The sequence below is a fragment of the Parasteatoda tepidariorum genome, chromosome 8 (assembly GCF_043381705.1).
Source record: "Parasteatoda tepidariorum isolate YZ-2023 chromosome 8, CAS_Ptep_4.0, whole genome shotgun sequence".
NCBI classification, from domain to species: Eukaryota; Metazoa; Arthropoda; class Arachnida; order Araneae; family Theridiidae; genus Parasteatoda; species Parasteatoda tepidariorum.
Window position 1 is genome coordinate 16,559,091 of NC_092211.1, and position 22,457 is coordinate 16,581,547.

General features: G+C 29.2%; 1 protein-coding gene across 2 annotated transcripts; it reads right to left on the bottom strand.

The window, feature by feature from the left end:
• Window positions 1–461: 461 nt before the first annotated feature.
• LOC107444109 (uncharacterized) lies at window positions 462–20,886 on the bottom strand. Of its 2 annotated transcripts, XM_043041022.2 has the most exons (5): window positions 19,968–20,886; window positions 18,097–18,182; window positions 16,758–17,410; window positions 8,402–8,643; window positions 462–5,538 (listed from the first exon to the last, which is right to left on the bottom strand). In XM_043041022.2, the coding sequence occupies exons 3-5, from the start codon at window positions 17,016–17,018 to the stop codon at window positions 5,409–5,411; spliced, it is 633 nt and encodes a 210-aa protein (XP_042896956.1). In that variant the 5' UTR covers window positions 17,019–17,410; window positions 18,097–18,182; window positions 19,968–20,886; the 3' UTR covers window positions 462–5,408. The 2 variants fall into 2 exon arrangements, with proteins under 2 accessions (XP_042896956.1, XP_042896960.1); XM_043041026.2 differs by lacking the exon at window positions 19,968–20,886 and having other exon boundaries at window positions 18,097–18,271.
• Window positions 20,887–22,457: the final 1,571 nt, after the last annotated feature.

Here is a 22,457-nt window from a genome sequence, read left to right on the forward strand (position 1 = left end):
TCCTTCTCCAGTTATTGTTTTCATTTACATACTTTTAATTTGCACCATATCAAAACTATGTGGAGTATACTTTGTTCAAGTATACTCCACAAAATCTTTCTCTCAAATATTGCGATACAATTTTCTTCCAGTTTTGTCATTGTCCAAGCTTCATACGTCAAGCATATGTCAAGACTGTCCTGACAAGAGTTTTGTAAAGTAAGAACTTTGTTTTTCTAAAAAAATTTAAAAGAAAAGATTTTCCTAGATTTAATAAATCTTCTCAGCCCTATTTGCCTGATAGAGTCGGTTTTTTATTTCAGGAGACATTCTGTTATCAATAGTAATAATTGATCCTTAAACTCCTTACTGTTTCAAGATAGGTGTCTGGGACTCAAAAAGTTTTTTGAGAATAACTTACATTTTTAAAGTTTACTTATTTAGGTTAAATGTTACTAAAAAGAAGTTCAAAAGCAGTAAAATAAATGATTCAAAAATTTTTATTACACTTATTAGCAGATTAAACACTGGCTCATAAAACAACAACAGCAAAATATATCATACATACATTAAGCTCATGTTTACACAAAGATATGGATAATATGTAATTAAGTATCCTTAGCATGAATCTTCAAAAATTAAAAAACATTATGAAAGTTCAAGGAATATATTCATAAAGTTTTTTTTTTTTTTTTTAAACAGTAATACAAAATTGGTTATTCAAAATTCATCCAAAAAAATTTCCCCATTCAGAGAAATATCTCTTATCGCTGATATCAATTTCAACATCATGTTGAAATACATCAAGATGCTAAAATATACATAATTTTAAGCGAAATTAACTTCACATTGACTAAGAATGAGAAAAGCCATAGTATATTCCAGGAAAGAGCTTAACTCAAAGCTATTTTGATTATATTCAATTAATATAAATTATATTCTGAATATGTTTAGGAACTGAAAACTGTTACACACATCAATGAGTTAATAATATAAAAATAATATTTAAAACCTAAAAAATAAACATTACCAAGGATAAATATTTCAAACATTGATAACTAAATAATAAAATGCTTTCTTATATTTTTCTAACCTTTTTATTTCTCCTTAACAATCTAGGTGCTGGTAAATTTTCAATGCAAAATCATGGACTAATTTTTTATACTTATATATATATCTTTAAAAAAATAACAAATACTATTAAATTGCCTTATAAATATTTTCCTTCATTATGTAACAATTACAAGTCTGAAGCTATTTAATATTAATAGTTTAATTTCTCAAATTAATCGTAACAGGGATAAAACCATATTCCTGTTATTTAAGAATCAATAACTTGTGACTAAAATAATTAAATTCTAGGATAGAAATGCTGAAAAATTTTGTGACAATACTTTATCAACAGAACTTTATTCCAAAAATAAAAATAAATCTAATATCATTTCTTATTGTGTTCCCTAGGAAAAATTAGAATCTTAAAAAAATGGAAGAATACAGTTCCTGCTGTTTAGTGTGCTCAATTTGGTAACTGAAGTGTTAGGGTTCCAATAAATATTTGAGTCTACAAACAGAATATCAGCATTGCACAAAAAATAGATATTCCATTCTCAGTTTTGAGAAAAGAGCATAAATGCACAATAGAGTACATCAAAATAAATTTATAAAGTTTAATTTTCAATTATAAATCCTATGTAATACTGCTTCACAAGAAGCAATTTTTAATTAAATATAAATTAAAATATTTTCGCTTAAGTGAAAGTATTTTAATTCACATTTAAGATTAATATGGTTTAAGTTTCACAAATTAAATTCACTTCTCTTCAAAAGTTTTTCATTTCTAGCAAATAGTAAATTTAATTTCACTTCCTTTAAGCTATCTCAATTTTTCACAGTACTTGTGCATCTGTCAATTATACACATTTCTATTCTCTTTTAAAATTGGGGACAACAAGCAACTGATCAACTGGAAGGAACTGAATACATGTACTGACCAAAATAACTTTATTTATGCTGTATTCACATTGTTTTACTTTTTTATACATAGCACAAAATATAACCTTATTGAAAAACTGAAGAGTCCTCCGTTAAGAAGTCTTCAGTTTTTTTTAAGACATTAAATACCGGAAAATAAAAAAATATCTTAACTAGACAATGTTATGTTCAAAAATAATTTTAGAGTTCCCTTTCACTGGCAATAATAGCTTCTACTTCATTTTACTTAGTGTTTACTTTTTAAAAAAAATTTTAATAATATTCTAACAAAATATTCATATGTTCCTGAAAACTAAAGAGAATTCTCTCTATGATCCATTGTTTATTTAGGTAAGATAATTCATAAATAAGTAATCCAGGGGTCTGTCTAGGTTTATTTTTAAGAGGTACCTATTTTGTGAAAATTTAGACATAAATTGTGAAAATGAAAAATTATATTAAAAAATCAACACAAAAATATGGCTAAGTAAGGAAATGTTTTCAAAAATTGTCACTACAAATAAAAATCATTTTCAACTGGTAAATTTCTATATATTTTTCCCCATATATTCAAACACAACCTTGCTATTGTAAAATTTTGGGCTAAAAATTTTATTCAAATTTCAAAATCCATAAAAATCACTGTCCATAGTTCAATTTCAACTTAAATTTAATAAAAGCATGCACTTAACAGAACTAGTACTAAAAGTAATTTTAATTATTAGAACGTTTTCAACTGTGTCATAAAGAAAAAAAGTTTCACAGAGAAAAAAATAGTTCATAAAAAAATAAAGGTCTGTTAGAATAAATTTACAATAGTGTTTAAGTTAATGTTCGAACTTAGACTTCCTGTAAAGTTTATAGAGGGATAGCTTCGTGTCGTTTCATTTTAAAAACCTCAGCAAAAAAAAGCTCACTTTGTTATGATCGGATCAAACACTTGCTACCTTTTCGTAAAAGACAGCTGGCAGAAAAACTTCTCTTTTCCATAAATTGCAACTCGAGCGGGTTTGTATGAGAACTTTCTTTCTTATTTGTGAAACTATTGTTTTTCCTAAAGTTGGCTTTGTGAAAGTACTGCTAAACGGTAGTAAATTTACCCTGGACAGACCCCTGTAATCCATTTCATTTTGATAGGTTTGAAATATACAGGGTTTGAATATACACACATCAAAAATATCAAGCAAGTGTTTGAAACCACATTACAAGAAATTTAAAAGATAAAACATAGCAGACATTTAATTTTAAAATTGACAATTTTCTTCAACTAATAAACAAATTTGTAGAATTTTAAAAAAAATAGACATCCATTATCCAATGACCTATTTTGTTTGAATTACAATGATAATATAAGATAAACTATTTCCATCAATTAACATAAAAATATGAGCACACTATAAAAGTTTTAAATATTTTAGAACCAAATTACAGCAAGCTTAATGTAGGAATAAATAAGCATATAAAATTAACAATATATTTTATAAATGAGTTTGTCCATAATTTTTTTTTTAGATGAAATAAAAATAGTTTATTACAAAAAGTTTCAGTTTAAATTTGATATACTAATCATTTGAAATAAATGAAACTTTAAATTTATAAAAGTAATCAAAAACCTTTAAAGTAAATATCTTAAATCATTTTGATTTTGATACAATCATTTTTATAAGAATGAATTCAAAAATTTGATAATCAATTTGTAGACATAGATTAATATATTTTTCTGCTTCGAAAATTTTTTATACAATTTTGCAAAATTTTTAAATACAAAATTAGATAATAGAAAACAAAAATAATTACTATAAATATAAACATCTATAACATTTAACTTACATAAAAAATCTGGAGAAAAAAATGTAAGAGGTTAAACATAATCTTTAACTTCATTCCAAATTGAGCAATAAAACAATTTAAAAATATTTCTGCAAAGAGGAATGTATCAAATAGTTATTCTCTTGAAAAAAATTCTATGAACTTAAAAGAAAAACTACAATTTTTCCATTGGTAAAATAACAAAAAAATAAAATTTCTCTTAATGAATATACAAGACTAATGAATGTAAAAATATACTCTCCAGTGAAATTAATGATGTATTTTAAAGTAAATGCCAACCAATAATTTTAAAGCTGAGAATTTATCTATTTTATTTGAAAATAAATATGATAAATATATTAGAGTTTTAAGATGCCATTTGACTTCATTTAATTGTTTTTTTCCTTGTAATTTTTATCCTTTTTTTTTCAATTTTTCTCTAAAACTCTTTTTCAAAATCCATAGGTTGAAGGTGCACAACCTATGCCTTGAGGCCAAATACGACACTTGAAGGAACCTGCCTTTCAATTAAAAATAATTGGAAAAAACTACATATATAGCAAAAGAAATTTAACAATTATTTTCACCAGTTTTAATAAACTTGAAAAGAAAAAAAAAAACATTAAAGTTTAAAAAAATATATAAAGGCACAAATTCAATTTGCAATTTCTTTTAACCCAAAACTTGTTAAAAACAAATGTAATTTCAGAAATTATTTAAAAGTTAACGATATAAATAATTCATAAACAGCAAAAAAATTAATAAAATCTATTAGTTTTTCGGCAGAGAGAATTTAAAATGTGTTATTACTTAATTTTATTTTTAAAAAAAACTTAGTGTAACAAAACTTCCATTTTTTTAAAAGTTTATTTATACTGTTTTCTATTTTAAAATAATTAGATAGTGTTCTTATTATACAAAACATAATTAAGTTATTAAATTAACAATGGATATAAAAACCAAACACAGTTCAGCATTTCAAAAGTCAATTTTTTTGTACGACCTATTTTTTTTTTACCTGGGGCCCTTTTCAAAAAAAAAAGTGTGCATACCAAGTCTGGTAAAGATGAGTCATTAGTCACTAGATGTAAATTAATTATATTTTATTAGAATCATTAGTAAAAAGAAATAAAGTATTACTTCTAGACGAAACCTATTAGAAATTATTGCAAGTCATTAACTTAACAAGCAATTAGGCTTTAATATATGAAACAGCCAACATAAACTATGCCTGGAAATATTTATAAAAACTAAACTAGCGTGAATAGCAACTAAAAATTGCATTTTTCATAATATTGCAAGGAAAATAGATTTTGAAATGGCAATAAAGTAATGTGTAACTAATTACACCATGTACTTTTAAATAAACCCTAACTAGTTTTGTTTTTTGATGGGAATATAGCTTGCAACTCCAATAAAAAATTTAAGAAAAAAAAATTAAAAACATAAAAGATTCAAAATATTTCTAAACTTAAAGGAGAAGGAATCAAAATTAATATTTATCTACATAATATATAGTTTTTTAATTCGTTTGCCTTATATTACACTGTTCAGGAAAAAAAATAAACTGAAAATATACACAGAAATGAACATAAATTACTGAACATATGATAAGAACTATGAAAACTGAAATACAATAAAACTGAAGATTATGTTGATATCGACCTTTTGTGCTTTTTATGCTTATGACTTTTATGCTTTTCTTGGCGGGTTCTGTGCTTATGGAGATACTTTGAATTCACTTTCTGTCGGCTTTCATCCTGATTATCAACAGAATGCCTACAAAAATCAAAGAAAGACAAAATATAATTGTTATTTAAATACTTGTTATCTTTATCAAGGGAATATATAATTACAGCATCAATGACTGTAAAAGATTAGAATACATTAGAAATACACCAAATGCTTAACTGTGGGCTAAAAGTAGTGAAAATCCATCACAAGAACAATATCAGCCAAACAAAAATGCTTTAAAAACAGCCAGAGAGGGCATCCAAAATATAGGTGAACTAGTTTGATTAACTGATAAGCTCATAAGATTTATTTAATTAAAATTTGTTCAGAATAAACTTTGAGCACCATTGGCTCAGGGGATAGAGCATTCTGCTTCCAATGAGGTGAACCTAGTTTAAATCTGAGTGATGGCTGGTTGATATGACTTCTGCATCTGGCTTGCACCGACCATAGTGCTGACATCAAATATCCTCAGTGGTAGACGGATCATGGGTTGGAGTCAGACCTTACCGTCAGACTAACCAAGGGAGATTTTTGTGGTGTTTCTCTCCATGTAACGCAAATGCGGGTTAGTTCCCTCAAAAAATCCTCCACAAAGGCAACATTTTCATACCAATACTTGATGTAGGAGTTCTCTTGTCTTCTGGATTGGGTTCAAAATTACAAGGCTAAGGAGTTGAACATTAGTACTCGTAAACCCAAAATTAGGTTGGCGGTTCAGCAACAGTTATAAAATAAAATAAAAAATAAAGTTTAAAGTATCGAATAAATGTTTCAGACACAAAAGTAATTCCAAAAGGGTACAGTACAGCAAAAGGGTAGGAAAATTATTTGAACGCAACTCTTTGAATCATGTAGCATAGGTTTTATTGGTTTGTCAATTTTCACAAATGTCATAAACTCAATTTTCGGAGAAGGGAGAAAGTTTCCCAACTGATTAAAGTGACTTTTTAAATGCCACCTATATACTTCAGCGATTTTTAAAAATTGTACTAATTAAAAAGTTATTCAAAGTATGTAGCAAGTTTTCAAATGCATATTTTCAATCTGTAATGCAACATATTTTCAATCAAATTGTTATTCAACATGGACAAAGATGAGATAAAGACAAATAATGATAATTATTAAACTAAGGGAAACAACGTTAAAGAGCACCAAAAAAAATGATTTTATTGAATTTTAATGATAATTATTAAGTATGAAAATCATCAAAAAAATATATATAATCCAAAATATAATAAAAATCTGAACATTTTGAGGTTTGTATATAACACAGTAAAGNTTATTCAACATGGACAAAGATGAGATAAAGACAAATAATGATAATTATTAATTATGAAAATAATCAAAAAAATATATATAATCCAAAATATAATAAAAATCTGAACATTTTGAGGTTTGTATGTAACACAGTAAAGCATTCTCGCAACAGCTAGTTTGTTGAGGTTAAAGATCTACAATATTTTCAACAAATTAGGCGAGACAACGAGAGCATGGATGAAAATTAACAAAATAAATGCAATTCTCAATCATCAGAGATTTTCAGAAGCCTATATAAAGCGACACTGAAATAATGTTTTAAATGTTTAAAAAAACTAGACAACAAACACTTTTTATTTTCACAATTTTGTGTCCTTCATATTGATATTTTAAGCTATTTTCAGAGTTAGCATAGAAGGTTATGGCTGTAGATAAGCTTAACTTAACCTAACAATCATTATTAACCACTGCAAACTCACAACAGTTATACATATTATTTGCAAAAACAAATTTATTATATGTGTTGACAGAGTCTTTAAAACATGGCCTTTACACTAATTTAAAGTTCCAGCAAACAGAGAGGAGTTAGGTAAAAAGTCAAAAAGGCTGAAAATAGAAATTCAAAAATGTAGTGCACAAAACAAATTTTAAATAGAAAAAATTCCTGAAAAATGAGCAATAAGTGTATTTAAGAAGCATATATATTACTAGAACATTATCAATATTTTAATAAAAAATAATAAAAATATCGACTTACGAACAATGCTGTATAAAAATTATTATTTTTTTATTTAGTGAGAATTTTGATCTTGATGTGAGATTTTTAAATCGCTTGATTATGTATTCCAATAAGAGATTTTTTAAATCGGGTGAATACAAATCGAGATGCGCAATTTTAAATAGCATGGATACGACTCCAGATGCATAATTTTAAATCGCGTGAATACGAATCCAGACATGTAATTTTAATTGGCATCAATACGAATGGAGAGGTGTAATTTTAAATCGCGTGGATACGACTCGAGATATATAAAATTAAATTGTGTTAAAACAAATTGAGATATGTAATTTTAAATCGTGTGAATACTAATCACAATGCATAATTTTAAATTAAGTGAATATTCGATCGATATGATTTTCAAATCCAGAATATGCAATTTTGGATCGCGTTTACATGGATACAAAAATGGGTACTAAAAAAAGATTAATTTTTCAGAAGTTTGAAAAAAAGCAAAATTTTATTAAAAAATTAGAAATTTGTTTGTTTTTTTATATTAAATTAAAAAAATAAATAAATAAAATAAAAAAAAGAGTAGAATTTAGCCAAAAAGCTGAAAAAACTCATCCTTGAGCAAAATAAACGCTCGGTGGCTTTGCGCTGTCGTGCCACAGGCCCCTGGTTCAATCCTCGGGCCGGGCAAGGCTGACTCAGCCTTTGATCCCTTCAGTGGGTCGATAAATGAATACCAAGCATGCTTGGGAACTAAACACTGGGGGTTCCGCATTCGGCTGACCACCTGACCGGAACATCTGCTCCTGCACCCCAGAGCCCAAGGTCAAGAAAACTGAGATGGGCCCAGTAGGCCTTGGCCCTCTATGGGCTGTTGTGCCACTGAGTTTAGTTTTTTTGAGCAAAATAAAAGTTTACCTCTTTTTCTTTGGTGTATTATCAACTGTTTTTCTATCATCAATTGCTGGACTGGTCATTGATGATGATGGTTCAGAGATCACTGGTTTGGATGAATTGTGCATTTTAACATGGAACTTCAGCAATGATTCTACTCTAAAAGATTTATCACAAAAAGTGCATTCATATAATGGTTCCTCTCCAGACTTTGGTTCTTGTTTTTCTTTTTCAACAACTTTTTCTCTGACTTCACCTTCATCATCCTGCATGCATAATGAGAGTTAAATATCAATAAAAATAAAAGGTAAATAAGAAAAAGTTTGTCCACAGAAATTTTCTTAGGGCACGCAACAATAGAAAATATTAATTAAAATCATTCAGAAATCATCTATATATATTTTTTGATTGAAAGAATAATATTATACATGGGTAACAAAATTTTCACAAACAATTTCAATAATTAATTAACACACCTACTCAATGAACAAACTTTGGTAAAAAAATAATGTTTTCACAATGCTGGAATTTTATTCTTAAAAAAAAAAATCATGCATTTAAATAATTAATGAACATATATTGGGGACAAAGAAGAAACAGAAAATAAAAATCCAATAATTTGTTTCCTTGTCTTTGTATTAGGTAATATTTTTTTTATATCTTCTAATCAAGGAAAAGATATTTAATTATAGAATTAAATTTTTAAAAAAGGCAACTTTTCATGATTCAGAGCAGATTTAATATGACACATAATAAGCATAAATTATAATTACAGGGTTGCTAGTCCAATGGAAGAATAAAATTTCCTGACTTTTCCAGGTTTTACAGACATATTTTTAAAAAAATTACAATCTAATGTCACACTGAAATACAAAAAAAATTAATATTTGACGTTTACAGTTATTAATATTTAACATAGCATTATAGATTATATTTCAATTATTGACAAATAACAAAAAAGAAACTCCTGCACAGAAAATGTGGGGCAAATATCAGATGCCTGGCATTTGCCAAATCAAACTATCTCATTCTTTCAGATTTAAGTTCAAAAATATAAAATTCCCTAACTTTTCCCTTATTTATTTACTTTTTGATAATTAATTTTCAAATTTCATGACTTTACCAGATTTTTCAAATTTTCAGATAGCTTAGCAACCCTGTTATTATTTAAAATAAAGAGTTAAAAAAAGTTACAACAAATTAAAATTTTTCAGGGGAGGCAAGTGTGTCATTTTCACCTCACTCCCATTTGCAAATGCCCAAGACATGATCATTAATAACTAACTTTTCATTAATAACTAACTATCCAAGACATGATCATTAATAATAACTTTTTAATAATTATTTATTATTTTTAATTAATTTATTTCATAATAGTCTAAACATTTTTGAATTGTAAAGCATTTGTAATTGTGTTGTTGTATATTAAACATCATTTTAAAAGAATGTAATTAAATGAAAAATAAAAAAAAAATTTGCAAAATTACAGTTTTGAGAATTTTTAAAAAACGTTTTTTGCTTAAAATTTGGTTTCTCATAAGCTATTAAAGTAAAAAAATTCTTAAAAATTTTGTATTTATGTCATTTAAACATAACTACATTCTTTAAAGTGAAGTAAAAATTTATTATTTACAATTAAAAAAAAAAATTTGACAATTATTAAACAANATGTCGCACTGTCAGCTTTATAGACAAAATGAATAGTGAAATAAAAAAAATTGATATTTGACATTTATAGTTATTAATATTTAACAAAACAATATAGATTATATTTCAACTATTGACAAATAAGAAAAAAGAAACTCCTGCAGAGAAAACGTGCGACTTGAGAAATGTGGGGTAAATATCGGATGCCTGGCATTTGCCAAATCAAACTATCTCAATTTTTCAGATTTAAGTTCAAATATATAAAATTCCCTAACTTTTCCCTGATTTACTTATTTATTGATAATTAATTTTCAAATTTCATGACTTTACAAGTTTTTAGATACCTTAGCAACCCTGTTATTACTTAAAATAAAAAGTTTAAAAAAAGTTACAACTAAAATTTTTGGGGGGGAGGCAAGTCTGTCATTTTCACTTCACTCCCATTTGCAAATGCCCAAGACATGATCAGTAATAGCTAACTACCTAACACAGAAACATTAATAATAAATAACAAAGTAATAATCCAGGAAATGTGTGACACAATAGTTAATTGTGAAGAGAGGAAGTTTGGATCCATTAATAATATTTTTACTTTTAGTATATTTTCGCATGTCTTAAGTATTTTTTTAGTGAATAGAAAAAAATTTGCACACGCTTATAAAGTTTGTTTACAAAAAGAGAATTCCATGAAAAAAATAATACGTTTTTAATAATTATTTATTATTTTTAATTAATTTATTTCATAATAGTCTAAAAAATTTTGAATTGTAAAGCAAACAATATTTAACATCATTTTAAAAGAATGAAATTTTAAATGCAAAATAAAAAAAATTGAGCAAAATTACGGTTTTGAGAATTTTTAAAAAACATTTTTTGCTTAAAATTTGGTTTCTCATAAGCTTTTTAAATTTTGTATTTATGTCATTCAAACATAACTACACTCTTTAAAGTGAAGTAAAAATTTATTATTTACAATTAAAAAAAATTTTTTGACAATTATTAAACAAACTATGTAAAAACAATTAACTATTAAAAAAAATTCTATGGAATTAACCTTCAATGAACAAGTTTTCATTCTGCTTATAAAAATTTCTTGAGATGTAGCAAAATAACCTAAAAGTGAAATTAGCATTAAGGGATCTAAACTTTCAATCACTCTACTGCCTAAACTATTGAGACCAAGTTTTTCAAATTGCAGCAACCCTACATATTTCGAAGGTCAGGAATTCAAATCCCCTTTTTAACAAAACTATATAAATACTAAGAGATTTCTGATTTCATAAACACATTAAAATCTGCAAAAGTTAATAACTATACTTAAGATTAGGCTTTCAAACCACTAGTCAACTCCATGAATAGCAGACAAATGTCTTGTCCGGTACCATTTTTAAAATTTTAGCAAAATAAATTTTTTTGTACTAAAACTCAAGAAAAAAATTTATCTTATGAAAGAAAAAAAAACAGAGAGTATAGTACTAAAAAAATTATATTTTTTTGAATAGCTAAGTCAAACTGTCATGCAAACCAGTATAATATACCTGAACATGCAAACGCCATTCACAGAAAAATTTTTACTATAACTAAAAAAGAAAAATCTACCTCTTCAAAGAAGATTTGCCTTTTTGAATTCCTGAGGAGGGGGGGGAAGGATTAAGTTTTTACACCTTTTTTGATCAATACAATTGCAGTTTTAAATTGCATTTAAAATGACACACCGCAATTCCTATTTATGCTATTTAAGATTTCGCACCATGTTTCATACTTTCACGATTTTTTTTATCAAATATGTGGTTTCATCTTCACACAATTTAAAAGCCACTAGTAAGAATTGTGTTCAAGTGACTTTAAAATTATATATTTGAATTCGTATTCATACGATTTTTTAATAAGGCATCACAACTTGTATTCATGCTCTTTTTCAGACAAAAAAAAAAAAATTCGGGTGGGGGGAATTTTATGATGGAATTGATCCACGGAATTGAAGATTGAGTTACACAAGGTATCTGCTACATTTTAGATTTCCAAATTCATGACTTTTCTNAAAAAAAAAAAAAAAAAAAAAAAAAAAAAAAAAAAAAAAAAAAAGGTGTGGGAGAAATGTTGCACACGATTAGCTGATTATGAGTTGTATTATGATTCTTACCACTATTTATTCAAAACAAAGGATGTTTCATGTGACTATTGTTAATGCAATTTATCTGAAACAGGGGATGTGTCATATAATCGTAATCGATTATAGTATACACCTTAGGAGGATGGCAACAGGTCGGGGGTGACGTCAGCGTTTGTTGTTGAACGGAACCACGAGGTTTAACATGTTTCATATAATTATTCTTGACTATTAATAAAGTTGTATTTAATTTAAACTGTGTGTTTATTGAACATAACAGGCATCACAACTTGTATTCATGCTCTTTTTCAGACAAAAAAAAAACAATTCGGGTGGGGGGAATTTTATGATGGAATTGATCCACGGAATTGAAGATTGAGTTACACAAGGTATCTGCTACATTTTAGATTTCCAAATTCATGACTTTTCTAGACTAATTAAAAAAAAAAATTTATGATTTAACGAAGTTACTATTTTCTCTGGAAAAAAAATACAACAATAAATTTAAAAAAGCATTATAAAAACATCGATTGAAATTATAGGTATAACAAAAAGTGTTATACTCTGCATCTTCATATTTATAGATTTCAAAATTAAAAAAACAGAGTAATGAAAGAGTTAAAGTAATAAAATAGCCGAAAAAAATACAAAAGCAAATAATTTTGTCTCCTTTTTTTCTGCAGAATTATATTCTAAAGTGCCGGCCTGGTGGCCGAGCGCGCCTGACTGCGAAGCCATAGGCTGCGGNTTCTGCAGAATTATATTCTAAAGTGCCGGCCTGGTGGCCGAGCGGTTAGCGTGCCTGACTGCGAAGCCATAGGTAGCGGGTTCGAATCCCGCTTTGGGCCTGGATGTTTCTCTCTCTCTCTCTCTTTGTGCTGTCCTCTGTTGTGTGTGTGAATGTGGCCCACCCAATAAACGGGTTTGTGGCAGTGTGGCGTGGGCAATGTTACTCGCCTCCGTGACTTTGGTTCACAGGTGCCCACTGGGTAACGCGAAATGAGCAACAATTCTTGCATAGTATAGGCAAAGATTCAAATTCAGTGCCTGTCATTGGAAAGAAAAAAAAATATTTTAAAGATACTTTTCTTCTTTATCAGAAAGGAAAGAAATACTCCTGATTTTTCTGGTCTCATTTCAGAATAAAAACAGTTTGCCAATGATTGGCTTGCTTCAGCTAGAATTTTAAATTGATAAAATAAAAAATAAATAAATAATAAAAAAAATTCCGAAATCACAGAAGTTTAAAAGATGATTGATGATGGGGGGGGGGAGAAATTTTACTTTAAAAATAAGATTTTTTGGCTACCTAAATGTGTGACTTTTCATGACATTTTATGACAAATTTTGTTAAAATTCATGACGTTCCATGACTTCCCAGGTGCGCAGATACCCTGGTTATAGTACAGGAAAATTTCATCACTAAATCTACAGTTACTCGAGGTTCATCACTAAATCTACAGTTATTCACTCAATCTACAGTTCATTATATTACAAGNTTTATGACAAATTTTGTTAAAATTCATGACGTTCCATGACTTCCCAGGTGCGCAGATACCCTGGTTATAGTACAGGAAAATTTCATCACTAAATCTACAGTTACTCGAGGTTCATCACTAAATCTACAGTTCATTATATTATTTTATTGCATATATATTAGACTGGTCTAAAAAAAACTTTTTTTTAAAATTTGCAGGTCTTAACCCTAAATACTTGTACACATGACTAAAGAAGCCCCCATGCAAAATTTCAGCTTATTTCAAGTACATTTAGAGGTAGCTCAAAGGCTTTGAAGTTTTTACTTTGAAATCTTAAAAAAATAATTTCCATATTATCACTATTTATTACTTATTTACTTATTTTCATAAACAATGGTCATATATTATGATAAATATAATAATTATAAATATAATTATTATATTGTTAACATTTTGCTTCTTGTTTTGGCAACACCAAATTACTTCATTTGGGTCATGTCAACAAACAAAATTAGATTTAGAAAAGACTCTGAAATTTGGTTACTTGGTTTTCCCATAAGTGAAATAAAAGGATGTAAACTACCTTCCATTAATGAAGTACTGAGAAACTTCTTCTTTCACCATGAGACAAAATCAATACATGAAAGTGCAAGTCACACTGTTGCTAGTGTGTTGACCTTCTGGAATAAGGCTAGAATTCCTACAACCGAAAAGCAGAATGCAGTACAAAAGTTAGAAAAATTAGCTAAGCGGTACCAAAAATTGAATAAGAACAGAAATCGGCGTACGAATACTCAAGAAGACAATGAACAGAAGTTTATCAAAGAATGCAAGATGTTGCGGGATATCGCTCATGTCGGTGCTTTTACAGATGATAAAAATTGAAGAGCATAAGAAGTTTTTGCTTAAACAGCGAGATGGATTTGAAGGCTGTATGTTGTCAGTCGACAGAAAACTTGAGAAGAAAGAGAAACGCTCATCTAAAAGATATGAGACACTACCATCTAATAGCGTTGATATGAATAAAAACAAAACTGTATGTTATCCTTCATCAAGTGCTGAAATTAAAGAAGACTGTGGTTCAACTAGCTCATCCTCAGAAAGTGATACTGATGATGATGCTTTTCAATATCCCAGTACTTCAGAAAAGACAGCAAAGGGGGGAAAAAGCAAGCTTCTTTCACCTAATTTGATGTCTGCATTGGATCGAACAAAAATCTCGGATCGCAGTGCTACATTTTTAATTGCAGCAATAGCCCAAACAGTTGGAATAAATGTAAGTGAAAGTACAGTTTCACGAAGTACACTTCGCAGACACAGAACAAAATTTCGAGCCCAGTTAGCGAAGGATTTGAAGCATAACTTCAAACCTGATGGTCCGCTTGTCGTCCACTGGGATGGGAAACTCATGGCTAGTATTTCTGGAGAAATGGAGGAAGTCTACAGCCTTCCTATTCTTGTCACAGGAAATGATGTGGAGAAATTACTTGGTGTGCCAAAACTGCCAGCTGGTACAGGCAAGGCAATTGCAAAAGCAGTATTTGATACACTTAATGATTGGGAGATCATAGATAGATAAAATTCAAGGCATGTGCTTTGACACTACATCTTGTAACACTGGTCTTCACACAGGAGCGTGTACATTATTGGAACAGAAGATTGGAAAACAGCCCTTCAGTTTGGCTTGCAGGCATCATATTTATGAAATCATTATTGGTGAAGTGTTTTCTGCAGTATTTGGACATTCTAATGCACCTTGTGTTCTCATGTTTAAGAGATTCCAAAGTCACTGGAATTTTACAGACAAATCTTCTTCCAGAAGAAACAATAGTACCTTCAGAAAGTTGGAAAGTATTAAAAGAGGAAGCTATTAAATTTGCCAAACATAATCTTACGTTTGAAACAAAATCATTGGCAAGAAATGACTACAGAGAGTTTTTAGAACTGACTTTGATTTATCTTGGACAGGTGCCTCCACGTGGAGTACATTTTGCAGCACCAGGAGCATTCCATCATGCACGGTGGATGGCCAAAGTTATTTACTGTTTAAAAATATACATGTTTCGTGAACAGTTCAAGCTCACACCAAAAGAGGCTAAAGGGTTGAAACGATTTAATGATTTTAGCACACACTTGTGGAAGCCTGGTTTCGCTGCTCTAACGCAGCTGATGCACCTTTCATAGACTTAGAATTTTTGAAACATTTAAATTTGGTGTTAAATGAATGCAAAGAAATCTCAAAAGCTGCAAGCAATGGGTTGAAGAGGCATCTGTGGTACTTAAACGGAGACTTAGTCATGCTCAGCCTATTCAGCTGTCATGTAAGCACAGAAGATAAGGTTTTAATGGTTGATAAGTTGTTTAAAATAGATAAACATACAGAAGATGTAACCAATGCTTCTAAACGATAAAAGGAAAAAGAAATCGGAAATGTTAATGAAAAATCATTGCATGATTTTGTTAATGAAAAATCTTGGATGATATTTAAGTCATTGAATATACGAGGCAATTTCTTACATTCGTCCCCATCGGAATGGAAGAGATTTGATTCTTACCATGATGGGGAAGAGAAAGTGAAATGTTTAAAGACAGTAAATGATTGCGCAGAGAGGGGCGTAGTGCCCATTACAGACTACAATGAACTGATAACTACAGATGAAGAACAAAAACAATTCTTACTTCAAGTTGTGGAATCATACAGAAAGAAAGTTAAGGACACTAAAAAACCACACTTGTTCAAAATGTATGATTTTTTATTAAGATTTTCTTCATATATGCTTACTAATAAATATTGTGTTGGCTCGCTACCTTATATTTTATGATATAAATAAGAAATATGTATATATGAGTGTACAATTCATGGTTTTTGATGGGAAAATACAAATAAAGGCATAGTGTCAATGTTTTTTTCGTCATTTATTTATATGAAATGCAAAATCCCAAACTTCAAAGTCTTTGAGCTACCTCTAAATGTACTTCAAATGAGTTGAAATTTTGCATCGGGGCTTCTTTTGTCATGTGTACAAATATTCAGGGTTAAGACCTGCAAAATTTTAAAAAAAGTTTTTTTTGGACCAGTCTAATATATATAGTAAAAATATATGCAATATATAGTAAAAATATATGCAATATATAGTAAACTTACCTCCTCCAGAGTTATCTCTTCATAGGTAGGACGTTTCTCTCCAAGCACAACTACATCTTCCTCCGAATCAGATCTATTTACTTCCATTTCATCTGGCTCATCTGGATCAGAGTCTATTGTAATGCGAAGATATTCAGGAGCTCTCTCTGCATCCTCAAGCAATAGAACACCACTGTGAAAAAGAGAGCTTTGGCGTTTTGCATTTCTAGGGTATGGCGTGTTATACCTATCACCCTCACTGCGAATTGGTGAAGTCATCATAATTAGGCCAAAAGAAATATGTAAAAACTTGATGTTAAGTCAGATAAATTAGTGATTTTATGGCGATATTGCAGTTCGAAAGTTTTAAAAAAAAGGTAAATTATTTGGTTTTTTTAAACGAATCAAGTAGAAATTTTAAAATTGAAAATATGAAAAATCCCGGTTTTTAACTAAAAAAATCCTTAATAAAGTATAAAGCTTTCCAGTTTACTGAGTTTTACAAGCATTTCTTCGTGTGTCCATTTTACTGCAGATAATCAAATAGTTTATAATTTTAAAAATAATCAGGCAAACTTGCAGTAGATTAACATTTGTAAGCAGTAAATCAGTTCCAACAAGTGGCAAGTGAAAATATTTCTTAATGTCAAAACTTCGGTTCAGTCACATATTTTCTGGAAAAAGAAATATGTATTAATATAAATATGAAGTTTCCAAATTATTAACTAAAACTGCAACAATAAACATAGGTTGGATCATGAGACAAATTAAATCATCTAATTAAAATTTGCAATTATGAAAGATTTCTGCATTAATATTAGTCAGCAAGAATTGGGTAGTAAATTTAAAAATAAAATTAAAAAGCGAAGTTGAAAGGCAGAGACTCTAAAATAGTAGAAAAGTGATCAGTCTTTAAAATAGACATAAAAAAATTTTTTTTTAAAAAAAAGGCAAGGTTTTCCTTTTTCTTTTTCCTGTAAGTAAAAACATAAAATTCTATACCTTCTCAATAAGAATTAAATAGTTTTGGTACAAAAAAGTTAGACTAACTGGCTTTTAGATTAATTTCAAAATATTAATTAAATAAATAATTTTTTAAAAAATTGAGAATTTTTCAAAGTGAATAAGTAAGAATTTAGAATTCGTTTCCAATCTATTCTTTCTCTTATTTTTTTTTCTATTCTTTTCCTAGTTATCAAATATTTTTAAAATTTTATAATTTTAAAATTCATTAAATATTTTGGATCCTAGCTCATGCTTTTAGGATTTTTTTGCCTAAAGCCTAAAAGTTTTTTTTTTTATTTATTTACTTATTTTTGTAGTGAAAGGAAAAGGAGCAAATAAGCATTTAAAGAATTACTTTTGCGATCCATTGCACAGAGTGGAGAATATGTCCAAGTGCATGAATAAGTTCAACAGAAAAGCAGCACTGGGAAAACTTTTGACCTGAATAAAGTAAAATATGTATATATATAACGTTAGACATAAATTTCTAGTAAAAAAAATTAAAATGTAAATTTAAGAGCATTTTAGCTTATTTTATTCCTTATACATATCAGCTTAATGTCTAATAAAAAGAGTAATATTTTCTGTTGTGTTAAAGATAACATGAATAATTTTATGAATAAAGTTGTTCATTCATTAAGTAATCTATAACAGTCCACCCCATGGCGATTTTATGAAATCTCGCCAAACTAGGATTCGGGAAGACATGGTGCAACCTTACGGAGCGTCTATTTTGAACGTCAGCTGTTCAGAATCACCTACCAACTGTTCGACCAACTATTTTAGGCCTAAAATTTTGAGAGCCCACTGCAAAAAATTTTTTATACCCGATTGGTTAATTGATATGTTTACCACTGTGTGATATGTTTACCACCATCTTGTTTAGAAAAAAAGGTAAAAAGGTTTATTTTTTAGCCTTTCATGCTTCTGATATCTTCCTGGATTACCATTGTTACTTATTTTTTTAAAATTCTTTTTTGTGCAGAACCGGTTGAAAAAAGATGAGTGAATTTTTAAGTTTATTGAATGCAAGAGGTAAGAAAGCGATGATTGAATGGTGTATTTTCAACATCAATTTAAGTGATTTAAATTTTTACATTTTTAAGCAGCACCGGTCCAAAATGGTGAGCAAATGGACGAGTGAATTTTTACTTTATCGAATACAAGAGGTAAGAGAGCGGTGATTGAATGGTGTATGAATCAAAATTTACTTTTGAAACCGTACACATGCCCTAAATTTGGAGAGCATATGAGTTTGATTGAACGAAAGTATACGGTGGATGGTTTTGAAAGGAAATGTCAAAAGCATAAATTCAGTGTGGTTGCGCATGATGTTTGTCTGAACGTTAGGAGTGTCAAAATATGAGCGATCACAATTAAGGTAAATTATTTCTTATTTTATTACAATAAAAATATTTTATTAAAGTTGTAATCATTTAAATTGTTTTTTTTTTTATAATAAAAAAACAATGTTGATCCAAGTAATAATCACCAACTTGGCGAGAGTCAAATAGTTGCTAAGGGGTGGACTATTCCAGAATTTCACCATAAAGAACATTTAAAATTCTAAAATAAGAGAAATATACTATCATTTTAATTTCCCGCCAGTAAGAATTTACAAAATAACCACAATTTGAAGGTGGGAAGCAGACGAACTTTAACAGTTACAATTACAAAAAATTACAGTAATTTTTTATTATAGTCATTTGGTAATTGAAAGTAATTCAAAAAGGTTTATTTACATTATTAGAAAAAGATTACTGTGAATAGAGGTATTAGAAAATCCAAAAGACCATAGATTGAATTAAATAAAATTATTCATTTAAATAACTAATCGAATTCTAAATTTTCAGCTGAATATGCAGTTAAGTTCAAGAAACATGGATTTTTTCCACGAAAAATGAATTGCTTAACCTGAAATATGCTTAGAAACATTGACAGGAAATCAAAAGTTTATTTTCATAGGGATTTTATAAACATATATATGAAACGGTGGCAACATATTTCTGAAATACTACTATGCACAAGCTACAATTCGAATCCTTTTTGAAAATTAAGGTAAATTAATTTCAAAACTAACAAAACAATATTGAACATTCGTTTACAAAAACTCCCTAAATAAATTTAATTTTATAAGAATTGGGAAAACAAAAGAAGGAAAAAAGAGAATATTCATCATATTAAAACTTTCTTTCATAGTGTAATACTTATTTAATAGCAACATACATTAATAATTCCTAAAATATGTTGAACAACTTATCTATCACCAGCAGAATAGAATAAAAAATAAAGCTTCTGTGCAAGTTCTTCACAACATTGAAACAAAACTACAAATTAAAACAATCTTCAAGATCTTATATCTTTCTCTATGAAAAGAATTAAGATTTAAAAACGAAAAAAAAAATAAAGACATAAAAGATATTTTAAAGAACTAGGCAGTTTTTGTTGATATCTCATTATTTCCATATAATATTCCCATTTACGATTAACAGAACTAGAACTGGGTCGTTCTTTCAGCTGGAAGAAATGCTTTCGTTTTTTGCGTTCGTAAGTAATACATTTTGCACATTTAAGAAAGCCTATTTTTTCAACTTTATAAACTCAAAACTTTGAAAAAGTCTAAATCATGGAAAGCTCGACAGCATACAAACGAGAGCAAGAAAAAAGAAGATGACAGGTTTAGCATGATTGCCAGATATAATTTAAAGATATGTGGTTCAAAATTATGATAAAGTTTTGCAGCAATAAATTTGATACATCTGCGTAGAATATTAATCAGATTCGCGCTTCTTAAGCAAGTCTGTTGCATGGAAGGCCTACACTGCATGCGATTCTCCGAAGTCCGACCACCGCCAAGGGAAAAATGAAGGCGACAACCAAAACATTCACCCTGCTGGTGAAAAATAATCGCTTATGAAAATTCACATCAGCGAGCGCGAACTAGATGAGATTAGCGGGGTTTTGGTTGGTAAATGCATTCAGCAATGCAATTCTCTGTCTGAAACCCTTTTACGCCCGCAATGCATTATTCCTTCAACGAATTGCAAATGGTTTGCGACATCATGCTCCTTCAAAAGATGCGAAATACCATCTTGACTGGATACGATTTTTCGAATCCGAATTAGACTGAATGAAAATATTTACTCGAGAAAATTTCACCAATCAGGTTCTCGTTTGCATTCAGTGAGAATAGTTCTTCAAGGAAACGCGAAGCGCTCCATTAAAGACACGTGAATCGCATGCAAGGCGAACAGTCCCTAATGTAATGTAAGTATATTGTTGAGCTGAAAAATCTAAAAGTTAACAATGACTAATTAATAATGTTTGTATTGGAACTCGTGTAAAACTCCTGCCGATGCCAGTCGTATCCAGCCGAAAAGAGTATTGTAAAACAATGGATGGCCTTAGGGGTTAAAATTGATCATAAGGCTTACAGGTTATAATTTCTGACTGATTTTTACGCCTACGGCCAGCCGCACACTGAGGAAGCAAAAATGAGGTGAAAAACCTCCAGCTTTACTCTTGAATCTCGACCAAAGGTTTTTCAGGGGTATACTAAAAAAAGGATTGCACATTGAGGAATTGTAATCGCCTCCTCAACGAAGGCGTAGATTCCGCTATTTGTGTTAACTGGCGAGACCCAATATTGAGTCTTGTCACGGCTGTCCCACTCACAAATGAAACTTGGGTACTTTGTAAATCCACCTTGTTAACCAAGAAGCATGGAGATAACTTTCAAATCACCGCAAATGTTCCAATTGTGGTCGATATATTTTATTTATGTACAGGACGAGGGCCAGATTTTCGTAGCATTCTTTTAAGTGTACTGAGCGTCCAACAGGTACAGATGCATACTGGCTCCCATGATGAAGAAGAACAGCCTCGAGGGTTCTTTTAGAGGAATCTATAAACAGCCTCCTCTCGTCTTTATCTTAGATGACACTAAATTTGCTCATCAAACCATGGAACATCAAAACAATAGCCCAAGTTTCTTTCAGTCTGGAGGCGCATATATAACAAAAGTCATCTGGGAAATTTTCACAATGTCTCGAACCCGAAGCCTTGTTTCACGAAATGCACAGAAAAAAGCAGACTTTAAAATGACTCCCTAATAGGCTTGTTAGTGTTTCTGAGAGGTCAGCGAAACTAGACAAGGATTCTCGCGTCACTATTGGTAGAGAGAGATTGTAACAGAGTGAGGGACGATGACAGGAAGTAGTGATAGAGGGGTCCTTTTGTAGATTTAACCTAACCAAAGTAGAATGCTGGTCAGTCAAGAAGAGAAGAAATTAAAAAACGAAATTTTTTTTTTATGGTAAATGCTCATAAAAATTCCAGTAAAATTGAATTTTTCAAAAAAAAGTGACATGATAGAAATTTTTGATTATTATTTTCCATTTCAACACCAAAAAATACATTAAGTTCAGCTATCAGACCCCTTATATTTTTTTCATCACAGGCCTGTGTAATTAATAAACTTTGTACCATCCTTCCACTCTGCAACGATGTTATTATATATGCCTAGCGATATAGAAAATATTAACTAAGTCTAAATAACTGGAAAATATTAACTGATATTTTTCACTCAAATGATGAAAAGCTATTTTCTTTAATTAAATTAAAATGTTTAAAAATTATTTTGAACATTTTTAAGAAGAAAATAACATTTAAAAATCTGAAAATAAACAGTTTTTAACTTTTTTTTTAAAAAAAAAA